At 39.8% G+C, this 12,883-nt stretch overlaps 1 protein-coding gene across 1 annotated transcript; it reads left to right on the top strand.

The window, feature by feature from the left end:
* The first annotated feature begins 2,946 nt into the window (after nucleotides 1–2,946).
* On the top strand, nucleotides 2,947–4,656 carry LOC131022945 (uncharacterized). Its single transcript, XM_057952486.1, has 3 exons — nucleotides 2,947–3,480; nucleotides 3,667–4,251; nucleotides 4,402–4,656. Exons 1-3 carry the CDS (start codon nucleotides 2,947–2,949, stop codon nucleotides 4,654–4,656), a joined length of 1,374 nt encoding a protein of 457 aa, XP_057808469.1.
* The last annotated feature ends 8,227 nt before the right edge of the window (nucleotides 4,657–12,883 follow it).

Here is a 12,883-nt window from a genome sequence, read left to right on the forward strand (position 1 = left end):
AGAAAAATTGGCGCCAAAAAAGAGCCGTTAGAAATTGATGTTTCATATATATATAGATATAGATAATAGATAATAACTAGTGAGAGAGCGCCGCCCTGCTGCCAGCGCCGGATTCGTCCACTACCAGCGCCGGATTCATCCGCCGCCACCGGTCCTCCTCCGCCACCGCCATCGGTCCTCCTCCTTCGCTGCCCTCAAGTTCAGCCATCACCGCCGCCCAAGTTCAACCACCGCCTTCGAACGCCCCAAGCAAGTTCAGATCCAACGCCGCCCTCAAGTTCAACCACCGCCGCCCAAGTTCAGCCACCAAGTTCAGCCACCGCCGCCTTCGAACGCCCCAAATATAAAGAGGGAGAAACGCACATCGCGCCGTGTTGCACACCCGCGACCAGTCGCCGCCGGTTTCAGCGCAGACGCCCGTGCCGCACCGATCAGCCTCCTCCGTCAGCAGCGCTGCAAGTTTGTAGCAGACGTCTTCTCCAGCTACATCAGTCCGGCAGTAGCAGTGCGATTCTTGAGCCTTCACAGCAGCAGCCAGCAGATTCGCAGCCCTGAGGTCTATGCCGGCCCACCTTCGCTCACAGATCCACCGCCCAGAAGCCCATTCCGGCCACGCCCACCGCACCGTGCCACTCACCCGCGACCATTCGCCACTGCTGTCACGCCGCTTTGTCCCAACCGAACGGGCAGTCAGTCCTACCTCTTTTAAAGCTAAGTTCTACTTCCTTATCTCGGGTGATGTTCAGTTGATATGGAGGCGAACTGAATTGAGCAATTGAGACAACAAATTACCTTGAATGTTTTCAAGCAGATGGGTTGTTGTTGGGGTTGAATGTATTGTAGAATAACTGAAATGAATTGAAGGTGCCATGTTGAAACGAAATGGAGGAGATTTGAACTGAAATTAGCAAAGTTAAGGACAGAGCTTACCTTGCAGTTGTTTTGTTTGATTGATGTATTGTTCGTTGTAGTTCATTAATTCCTAAAACCGGTGATTTTCTCTATAATGGAGCCTAGAGAGAGGGAGAAAGAATGGAGAGAGGTGAGAAAAAGAGGGATTGATCCCAAACATGTCGACAGAAAACCAGCAAGAAGCTGGAACCGGAATAGTTTGAATGGGAAGATAGATTGGAGTTCGAATGAACGTGAAGGCACTACAACCTTTTTCTTTAACAACATCCCAGAGGATTGCAGCCTAGATTTTCTAAGACGTAAGTTCGAGACGGTTGCGAAGACGGTGGATGTATACTGCCCAAGGAAGAGAGATCTTCGGGGAAGATCGTTCGGCTTTGTTCGATTTCAGAAGGTGGAGAGGTCTGAGACTTTACTAGAGGACCTCAACAAACTCTGGATTGGCAGTTATAAGGTTAGAGTTTATAAGCCTAAATTCGAAAGGGATGTTGAGAAGAGAAGGAATGAGCAGAATAGCGTCAAAGAAAAAAAGTTGAAACAGATCCAGCCATGCACCATGAAGGTGTATAACAGGCACGCAGGTGTCTCGTTTAAGGAAGCTCTTACAGGTGCTAAAGATGATAAAGAACTTGATGACGAGACCTTACAGTTCCAGACGACGGAAGAAGACTTGGTTTGGCTTAATGGGGCTTTTACAGGTTACATTAAATCTGAGTTTCTCTGGGAAGAAGTTCAAGAGGAAATAAATAGTGAATGCGCAGGTTGTTTTAAGTTGAAATCCCTCGGTGGCAACATGGTCCTAATCCAAAGCAGCAATGAGCAGACGACCGAGGAAAATCTCAATAAGCTCAACGAATGGAGAGACTTCTGGTTGCAGTGGTGGAGGCCTTGGAAATCTGTGGATATCAACTATCAAAGAGTTGTCTGGACTAAATGGACCGGAGTTCCGATACATGTTTGGAATTCCCGTTTCTTCAGTACGGCAAGCGCGAGGTTCGGGTTGCTTCTGAAAATTGAAGAAAAAACAAGAACGAAAGAGAGGCTGGACGTGGCTTTTATACAGATGTCTACTGGGTTCAACTCTATTGGAAACATCCTCAAATGTAAAATCGATGGTGCTTCGTTCCAAATCCGGGTGGAAGAAATGCCCGATAATTTCGTTTCACCGGAGGAGGAGGAGTGGTCTTTGGACGAAGATGCTGACTCAGAATGTTCTTTACAAGATATCTCACAGTCTCCGGTGAAGGCTTCCATCGTCGAGTCAGAAACAGAGGACGGTGAAGGAAACGAGTCGGTTACTCAAAAAAACGGCGTCTCGGAACTTGAGACGAAGGTGGTGGAAACTAATGGCCCGTTCCCACATTACTCTGGCAAAGATAAAGGGAGTCAAGTCCAGATGGTTTCCTCCAAAGGAACTGATAAATCGTCTTCAAATGAGCCAGAGAGTAGAGATACAGAGAGCAGCGAAGGGAGTAGAAACGAGAAAGAGAAGGGATTTCAAAATGAACTTGAGGGGGAGGAGTGCGATCCCTCGAGGGTACCAGATTCTCTCACTGAGGGGGTTGTTTATAAGAAAGGAACGGCGAACAGAAGAGGAGGAGGTTCGAGGAAGAAAAATAATAAATCAAAAGCCGCCGAAAATCAGCATCAAGTTTGGGGCAATTTCATTGCTGATATTGAATCAGAGGGTGAGATGGGCAAGAATGGAAGCGGCTCGCGATCTACTGAGGCGGATTGGGAGAATTCGGACATAGATGAAGACACAAGAGCATGGCTCTTTGCCAAGAAGTTGGGTTTGTTGAGCAATCACCAAGACGCGGTCATGATCCACCAATTGAAGGAGCAAAGAGCGAAGGCAGGAGATCCGAAGGTCGTGGGTGATATAGAAACAGGTTTTTAATGAATATTTTATCTTACAACATTAGAGGCTTGGGGAGTTCCATTAAACAGAGTGATATCGGAGAATTGGTTAGGAAAAATGCTTTAGATTTTTGTTTTGTTCAGGAAACCAAAATGGAAATTTTCTGTTCCCCAATGTGTGATAAGTGGTGGGGGATGAGTAATTTTGATTGGGCTGTGAGGGAGTCAGAAGGCAGATCGGGTGGAATACTATCGGTCTGGAACAAGGATAAGTTTGTGGCAACTAGTAAATGGAACGTGATGGGGGCTGTTATTGTTAATGGGATTTGGCTACAAGGAGGCCTGCATTGTTGTTTTGTTAATGTGTATGCGCCCATGGGAACCACCGAAAAGGAATCTTTGTGGGATACATTACAGCTCATTGCTCTTCAAAACAAAGACTCGTGCCTGTGTTTTCTTGGCGACTTCAACGCAGTGCGTGATTCGGGAGAAAGGGTGGGGAAAGGTGCTGTCTTTAATCAAGCAGATGCAAGGTCTTTTGACGCTTTTATTAGGCAAAGTAATCTGCTGGAAATCAGAACACAGGGAAGAAAGTTTACGTGGTATCAACCTGGTGGAGGATGCAAGAGCAAACTAGACAGATTTATGGTCAACGAGAAATGGATGCAGGAATGGCCGGACACAGTCGGAAGGGGGCTTCAGAGATCAGTGTCGGACCATTGTCCGATCTTCCTGACTACAAAAACCAAGAACTGGGGACCCAAACCTTTTAGGTTCCTTAATTCTTGGCTCTCCCACCCAGATTTTTGCGCGTTGGTAAGGAAATCTTGGGATGAAGCTAAGATTGAAGGATGGAGTTGCTTTGTGTTCAAAGAGAAATTGAAATTGGTGAAGAGTGCGTTGAAAGAGTGGAATATGAGGATTTATGGCAACATTGAGCACGGCTTGACAGATCTTAAGGATGAACTTCAGGAGCTGGACATTTTTTATGACACCTTTGGTCTTGAGGAGAGTGACACAATCAGGAGAAATGAATTACGAGCAAAGATTTTCCTTAAATCCAAAGAAAAATGTAGTCTTCTCCAACAAAAGGCGAAAGTCAAATGGGTCAAGGAGGGCGATCTGAATACTAGCTTTTATCACAAAGCAATTGTTAGGAGAAGAAAGAAGAATGAAATTGCAGGGCTTGATGTTGGGGGTTGCTGGATCGAGGATCCAAAGATCATTAAGGAGAACGTCAAAACGTTCTTCGAGAATCACTTCAAGAAGACGCCGCGCGTCCTACCTATGATACCGGGAGATTTCACTGCTCGGAAAATTTCTGCAGCAAATAATGCGGAGCTGATCAAACCTTTTTCAGAATCAGAAATTAAAGAGGCCATTTGGAGCTGTGACGGTGACAAGAGCCCGGGACCGGATGGCTTTAACCTCAAGTTATGGAAAGCTTCATGGGAGATTATCAAGAAAGATTTTTTAAAGGTGATGACTGAATTTCACTCCAATGGCAAAATCCCTCGGGGATGTAACTCTTCATTCATCGTTCTCATTCCTAAAAAAGAAGGAGCTTGCTCACTTGAGGAGTTTAGGCCTATTTCACTTATTTGTAGCCTTTACAAAGTCATTGCGAAGGTTTTGGCGAATAGGATGAAACAGGTCATGGATTCAGTTATTTCGGATAATCAGAGTGCCTTCATTGGCGGCCATTACATCCTAGATGGGGTGGTGGTTCTAAATGAAGCAATCGCGGAGGCTTCTAAGAAGAGAAAGGGGAGGATTATCTTCAAGGTGGATTTCGCGAAAGCCTATGACTCCGTGGAGTGGGATTTCTTGGATTTAATGCTTGAAAGAATGGATTTTGAGCCATTATGGAGGAAATGGATCTGAGGTTGTATCTCCTCGGCGACGACGAATATTTTGGTAAATGGATCCCCATCTGGTGAGGTGTGTTTAGAAAGAGGATTACGGCAGGGGGATCCGCTTTCCCCGTTTCTCTTTCTTGTTGCAGCGGAGGGGCTCCACTCTTTGATTACGAGAGCTGTTGAGAAGGAGCTGATTAAGCCGGTAAAGGTAGGAAATGATGACATTTCAATTCCGCACCTCCAATACGCCGATGACACGGTCTTCTTGATGGAGGATGATGAAAGAAATGCAGTGGCAGTTAAAATGATTCTCAGAGTGTTCCAGCTACTATCAGGGCTTGCCGTCAATTTCAAAAAAATGTTGTCTCTTCGGAGTTGGGGTCGAGGAGGATACGATCGAGAGGATGGCGGCTGTTTTGGGCTGTGATGTGGGCTCCTTACCTTTCAATTACCTCGGTATTAAAGTGGGCAGCAAGAGCAAAAAGGTTGCTGATTGGAAATACTTGGTTGAGAAGGTGAGAAAGAAAACTGATTCGTGGAAAAATGGGAAGTTCTCTCTCGCGGGCCGTGTGACCTTGGTGAAGGCTGTGCTTCAATCCATACCGATTTATCAGCTCTCTTTTACCTGTTTACCAAAATCAATTGTGAGTTCTCTAAATGCTTTACTTGGTAATTTTCTGTGGGGAGGGGGTTCTAGTAAAAGTGCGATTGCTTGGGTGAAGTGGAAGGTGCTTTGTGCTTCAAAAGATGAAGGAGGCTTGGGGCTTAAAAATATTGAGTGGTTTAATCAGGCACTAGTCGTTAAATGGTTGTGGCGGTACCTTACTGGAAGGGACATGCTTTGGGCAAAAATTGTTAGGTCCATTTATGGTGAGGTTGAGTGGGGAGAGACAGGTATGGAAAACGCGGGGAAAGGTAGATTTAGAGATGGGTGGTGGCCGAAGATCATTTCTGCGGCGGGAGGGGCGAGCAATTTTTGGTTTGTTCAAAATTTGAAGCCAAAGGTGGGGGATGGGAAGACCTTTAAATTCTGGACTCAGTGGTGGGTTGGTCAAAAGCCGTTGAAGTTTACTTTTCCTAGACTTTTTCAGTTGAGTGCGAATAAAGAAGCTGCAATCTGTGAAGTTGGGGAATGGACTGATACTGGATGGTGTTGGGATTTAAGATGGAGAAGAGAGCTGTTTGAGAGAGAGAGGGAAGGAGTTTCGGAGTTGCTTAGCCTTGTTTCTGGTACTAATCTGTGTGCAGGTAACAAGGACGGATGGACATGGAATGGCGACACTGGGAGAGGCTTTACAACCAAGTCCGCTTATGAAGCTATTAAAGATCAAGCAAACGAGACTACGGAGGCGGTGGAGGAAACTGATACGAGTTCGAAGGTGTGGAAGATCCCTATTCCAAACAAAGTCAAGCTTACCGCATGGAGAATTTTGAAGAACAGAATTCCGACGTGTGACAACCTCTTGAGAAGAAATGTGATGTTGTGTGAAGTCGAGGTGGGATGTAACGCCTGTTTTCATCGGCAGGAATCCACGAACCACGTGTTGATCCACTGTCCAAAGACCTCAAAGGTATGGGAAGCAATCTTTCAATGGCTCGGAGTTAGCATGGCGCAGCCATATGACGTGCCCTCGCACTTTCAGTTCTTTACTAGTTTGAGTGGCCGGAAAAGAAATAAGAAGTTCTTGATGGCTCTTTGGTGTTGTACTACTTGGCTTATTTGGAAAATGCGGAATGAGAGTATATTTGAGAACAAAAGATGGGAGAGTGCAAACTTGTTTGGAGAAATCAAAGCTAGAGTGTGGAGTTGGGGTAGAATTTTTGGTTTTGTTAATGATGGAGTTGGGTTTCATAGGTGGATGTCGAATGATGAATCCCCGATGATTTTGAAATCTTCTTGGTACTACTGGTGCCTTATCGTTCTATAATATTTACTTTCCTTATCAAAAAAAAAAAAAAGATAATAACTAGTGAATGGGAGGCAATAATTGGAGCGACGGAGATGATTTGTGTTAAGATTCTTGATAGTTGCAATGCAAGGCCAGATTTCTTTCAGATTCATTTATAATTTTTTATTATTATTGCTTATTAATAATGGTTGTGATTTGTGAGTAGCTTCAGCCTTCACAATTAAGTTTAAGATGTATAAATAAGGTTGTGTTTCATCTGTAACAGACAAAGACACGACGCTCATTTGGTATACTTGGTATCAATGTTTTGAGTGTTTTTGGTATTCTTCGTTTTACCACACTCGCTGTATCATGGATATTAAAATCTAATTCATTTTTAATTGAATTAATCAAATTAATGGAACTAAATTCAAAATTTGATTCCATTTTGGAGAAATATGCTCACCTAATCCTAATTATCTTCGCGCTGAAGCTGAATTTTATGTACGTGGGCTTAATAGGACATCGGTGAAAATGGGCTTAAGATATATACTTTCCAACCTCTTAATTTCGAAATACCAATCAGTAATCACTAAAAAAATATACTATATATATATATATATACCAAGCTAGTAAATTCCTGATTAGGACAACATAATATAGGCATTTTTTTAGAAAAAAAAAACTTATAATTTAAGCTATTTCAGTAACAATATAACACCAATCAATGAATTAATGGCATTAATAGCTAACAAATTCCATCCAAAATGAAGAAAAGGAGAGGCATTTATTTTTAAATGATTTACAATGCAATTAAACATATATAATCAAAAGTTCCCTTAAAAATAACTTAATCAAAACTACATTACAACAACAACAAAAATCATTTTTTTTTTATATAAATTAATGATAATTAAATAAGTAAATTTAAAAATCACACAACGGTACACTCGAACTTAAGACCTTTAACCATAGTCATTAACCACTCAATCACTAAACCAACATATTTGCACCCAAAAAAAAATCAAAGAATTTAGTCTTTTGTATGTAAGCACATCCTCTACCTCACATCAATGATCACTTTATAAACCGAAAAAAAAGGAAAAGCCATGTAGCAGAAAAGCAAAAGGGCCATCTCTCCTCTTTGCTTTAATTTTCTGAATCCTTCACCATTGGGAATTCACACAGTGATGATTTTCATGCAATTTTTGCAGTATTAAAATTGAAAAGAAAAAGAAGTAAGCACCGCAAAAGCCCTTTTTTCCTTGTTTATTTGGAATCATGCAGTAATTAACCCTAGAAAACATACATAGTGATCGGCTAGCTAAAGATCTGTTTGGAATATTTGTCAATCCCCAAGAATTATATGCCTAGAAATTAAATCTCTCACTTGCTATGTTCTTTTGTCTGGCTTTAGTAACATGCCAAACTCTATATTCTTTCTTGGGATTCCCTTCACTCATATTGTATATATATTAATGCTAATTTTTTAAATTTTAATTAGAGTGTGTGCATGTCTCTTAGTTATTATCTTATTATTTCATTTAGATTTAATAGGCTATATAAAGGTCTATTATCATAATTAATATTGGCTTTTTCCAGTGGTCTTGATATGTGGAAAGATTAACATGTTAATCATGAGCCATAGTTGCAGGCCTGTGACTGTGGAATAATATATACAAACTCCAAAATATTATTTTCTCACCGTTTGCGAAAAATGTACCCTGCATGCATCAATTAGGTTGGCAAATATATTGCGTATTTTATTTTCATTCTAATCCATAGCTAGTATTTATAATATTTCGTCAATTCTGTTTAATTTATCTTGTTTAGGGCTAGCTATGAGACTTAGGAAGGATTCTCAACTCAACTTGATAATTATATTATTGAAACAATAGGGCCGGATGGCCCTATTCAACATACAACATCAAATTTTGTCCACCATTTGAAAAAATATAAATTTTGGCCATTTTTTGTATGTCATGATTATTCTACCCTTCTCTCTCTCCAGCGGGCAGCGGCTGCCGCTCTCTCCTCTCTCTTTCTCATCTCCCTCTCTCTTTCCAGCGTGCTGCTTGGGCAGAATTCGTCGGAGTAGAGGATGAGGCGGCGGCGGCGGTGGAGGAGATCCTCCATCTCTCTCTCCAGCGGCTGCCGCTCTCTCCTCTCTCTTTCTCATCTCCCTCTATCTCTCTCCAGCGCGCCGCTTGGGAAGAATTCGTCGGAGTAGAGGATGAGACGGCGGCGGTGGAAGAGATCCGGTCCTCTGAAATCGGCGGCGTGGAGGAGGGACTGGTCAAGTGGCGGAGGATGAGGTGGCGGCGGCGGTGGATCTGATCTGATGAAGCGGCGGTGGGTCTGATCTGATGAGGCGGCGGCGGTGGATCTGATCTGATCGTTGCGCCGCCTCCTCCATCGGCAGATTTGATCTCCGCCTCCTTCGATTTCAACCATCGGCAAATCTGATATGATCTGTATTTGTGCTCTACGTATGGCACTTATGGCACTATTAGTGCCATAAATGCACACTTCCCCCTAGGGTTTAGATATTTCATTTAGGGTTTAGATTATCCATTTGTGGTTTAGATGTTTCATTTAGGGTTTAGATTATCCATTTAGGGTTTAGATGTTCCATTTAGGGTTTAAATGATGTTGTTGTTTCTGTATTTGTGCTGCATGCATGGCACTTATGCCACTATTAGTGCCATAAGTGCCAAAATGACCATTTTACTTAATTTTATTTTGAATTTTCGTTGGCACTTATGGGCACTAAATAGTGCCATAAGTGCCAAAATGACTATTTTACTTGGTTTTATTTTGGATTTTCGTTGGCACTTATGGCACTATTAGTGCCAACGGAAATCCAAAATAAAACCAAAGTAAAATCTAAGGGCCTAACCCGACCCGGCACGCGACCCGCGTGCCTGATTCTACCCGATCCGCCTCTTTAAGGGTAAAAACGTCCAAATTAATAAAAATGGTCAGATTTTGTGTTTTTTCAATGTGTGGTCATAAATTGTGTTTTATGCTTCATTTTGACTACTTCAAAATTTTACTCTATTTATAGTTCTCTCTTAGAGTTAAGAATCTTGATCCCTAAATCTCTGTGATTTGTTTTATTTTCATTCTTAATAATCACGTCTTCCTTTGTTGGATATTCAATAATCTGATTAATCCCACTATATCTATTTAATTAGTTCGAAATTAAACACTATTTATTATTGTTTTCTTAGTCATGAAAGTGGTCAAAATCGAATGACGTAGAGATTATGGCGTGGCCATATCCATATTAATTTAGACTTATTACTATATTTTATTGAGTTTTGATAGTTTAAAGTTTATAGAAGCCCAGTCAAAAAATTAGAGTATTGTTATTTGATACAACCTTCATCATGTGCTTTTAATTTGTTTCCCTTTATAGACTAGGATGAAAACAAGGTTGTGAATAGGCAATTTTTGGGTCCAATTTGAAGGCTTCTCTTTCAGTGGAACTAGTGTATAACCCGTCGAAATTCGACGGGATTTTAAATTATGATTCAAATTATTTATATTATTTTTGTATAATATAATTATTTTTAATTAATTTAGCTTGATGCTATAGAGTTCATATTACTCCTTCCGTTCCACTTTAAATTATTCAAAATAATTGGACACGAAGATTAAAAAATGTATGATAAAGGTGTAAAGTGGTGGTGGGACAACAAAAAAAGTAATGTTAAATGCCAAATTTTATTTCTAAATTTGGTTTGATTCATTTAAAATGGGACAACCCAAAATAGAAATTGGGTCATTTGATGTGGGACAAAGGGAGTATATTAATCTCAATTATATTCGTCAATTAAATGTTAACTTTTTGCTAGAATAATGAAAATACTACTCCGTATTTTGTAGTATAAATTTTGTTCTCCCTCCATCCCAAATTTTCTTTTTGGGCGTCCCATTTATAATGTCCTAATCCAAAAAAGAAAATATTTTACTTTATATACTCTATCTATCTCTCTCCTCATTTACTTTATCTATCTCTTACTTTTTCATTATTCTATCTATCTCTCACAGTCTCACTTCATTTACTTTATCTCTCTCCTACTTTATCTACATATTCTTAATTTGCGTGCTCAATTTTTTGGGACGTTACTATGGGGACGAAGGGAGTACAATTTTTCTATATTGACAGATAAGCATCATCTCATCTCAACTCTATAAGGTCACTTAATCATTAAGAATTCGAAAAATGATATCTGAATTTTGAACGTCACATTTTTTAGCATTATCTCGTCTAGGCCTTGATGCTTTAAATATCATAACTCACTTCTATTCATCATTTTCATTATGAGCTTGAAAGATCAGAGATGATTTATGAGATTATATAATGTGAAGCTTGTAAGATCATAACTAACTTTCAAACATCATCTTATATGGAGTTTGATAAAAAAGATAATAAATTTTGAGTAAAATTTTGGAATAGCCAAAATGGATCATAAAACACAAATTATGGCCACTCATTGAAAAAATATAAATTTTGGCCATTTTTATAGCTTTGGGACGTATTTGCCCTTAATTGGGCGGACTGGGTAGGGTCAGGAGCGCGGGTCGCGTGCCGGGTAGGATCAGGCACGCGGGTCGGGTTAGGCACTTATGGCACTATTAGTGCCATAAGTGCCAACAAATTTTTTTTTACTCCCCCTGCCCTGTCTACCCCCCAGACCCCCGACCCCACCCACCCCCAAGCCAAAAACAAAAAAAAAATTTACTCCCCCTAGATAAAAATAAATCAAATTTTACTTTTGTTATTTTATTTTATGGCACTAATAGTGCCATAAGTGCCAATGAAAATCCAAAATAAAATAAAGTAAAATGGTCTTTTTAGCACTTATGGCACTATTAGTGCCATAAGTGCCAAACACATGCAGAACAAATATAGAAACATTGAACATTTAAACCCTAAATGGATAATCTAAACTCTAAATGAAATATTTAAACCCTAGGGGAAGTGTTTAAAAAGTTCATTTTGGCTTGGGGGTGGGTGGGGTCGGGGGTCTGGGGGGGGGTAGACAGGGCAGGGGGAGTAAAAAAAAATTTTCGTTGGCACTTATGGCACTAACCCGACCCCGCGTGCCTGATCCTACCCGGCACGCGACCCGCGCTCCTGACCCTACCCAGTCCGCCCAATTAGGGGTATATTAGGCATATTGCCTAATTAATGGCCATAATTTGTATTTTTTCAATTAGTGGCCAAATATTGTGTTTGCATGTTCAATGTGACCATTTGACACCATTGTTTCATAAATTTTTGTGCGTCATTGCATTTGAAGCTTAAAATACCATAACTGAGTTTCAAGCATTATTTCATTTTGAGTTTGAAAAATAAAACTGACTCTATTTATTTTACGTTATTATTGTTTTCTTAGTCATGAAAGTGGTCAAAATCGAATGACGTAGAGATTATGGCGTGGCCATATCCATATTAATTTAGACTTTTACAACAATTACTATATTTTATTGATTTTTGATAGTTTAAAGTTTATAGAAGCCCAGTCAAAAAATTAGCGTATTGTTATTTGATACAACCTTCATCATGAGCTTTAAATTTGTTTCCCTTTATAGACTAGGATGAAAACAAGGTTGTGAATAGGCAATTTTTGGGTCCAATTTGAAGGCTTCTTTTTTAGTGGGATATCATTTAACACAAATACAATATTCTTTATTAGACAAAATGCATTTGTGGGGTGAAGTGTCTGAATCAATGGTCCAGTTTCTACTTAAATAAAATGATTAGTTTCTTCTTCTTTTTCTCCGTCTTATAATCAGCATTGCAATATATATATAGACACCATCTCACTTCAATAGTACTTACATAATACACTAATTAATATTTATGCATATATTTTAATTTGCTAATTATATATATAACATATAATAATTAGAGAGAGAGAGGTTCCAATATCTTCACCTTTAATTTGTTTCTCTGCTACCCCATTAGAGCTTGAGCATGCCAATGAATTGAAATTCTAATCTGTCATAATGTCCAGAAAAAAGAATTACTAGTTTATTTAGATAAAAGGAAAAACATGTAAGAAAAACTTGCTGTAGCCTGCTCTTTCATAGTCATAGAAAATTGCAAAAAATAGTGCTACGTAAACATATGTAAATCTTATTCAAAGATCCTCACATTAAAAAAATAATACTACTATAATAATGCATGCATGAGAATCCCTGACTTAATTAATTATGAAAAGACGATCTATAATCTCTGAGCTATAAGACAATTTCGCTTACGTAATTAAATATTCCGACACATTACATGCAAGCATATTTTGGTATATGTACTTTCCTAATTATATAATTTAATCATCTTGAGTAAGT

The sequence above is a fragment of the Salvia miltiorrhiza genome, chromosome 4, assembly GCF_028751815.1.
Source record: "Salvia miltiorrhiza cultivar Shanhuang (shh) chromosome 4, IMPLAD_Smil_shh, whole genome shotgun sequence".
Taxonomy (NCBI): Eukaryota; Viridiplantae; Streptophyta; class Magnoliopsida; order Lamiales; family Lamiaceae; genus Salvia; species Salvia miltiorrhiza.

Coding starts and splice junctions, on each gene's coding strand:
- LOC131022945 (XM_057952486.1), top strand. CDS start 2,947: ATGTGTGATAAGTGGTGGGGGATGAGTAATTTTGATTGGGCTGTGAGG. Junction 3,481..3,666: donor GAAGGGGGCTTCAGAGATCA/GTGTCGGACCAT, acceptor AAATTGGTGAAG/AGTGCGTTGAAAGAGTGGAA. Junction 4,252..4,401: donor TCAAGAAAGATTTTTTAAAG/GTGATGACTGAA, acceptor GTCATTGCGAAG/GTTTTGGCGAATAGGATGAA.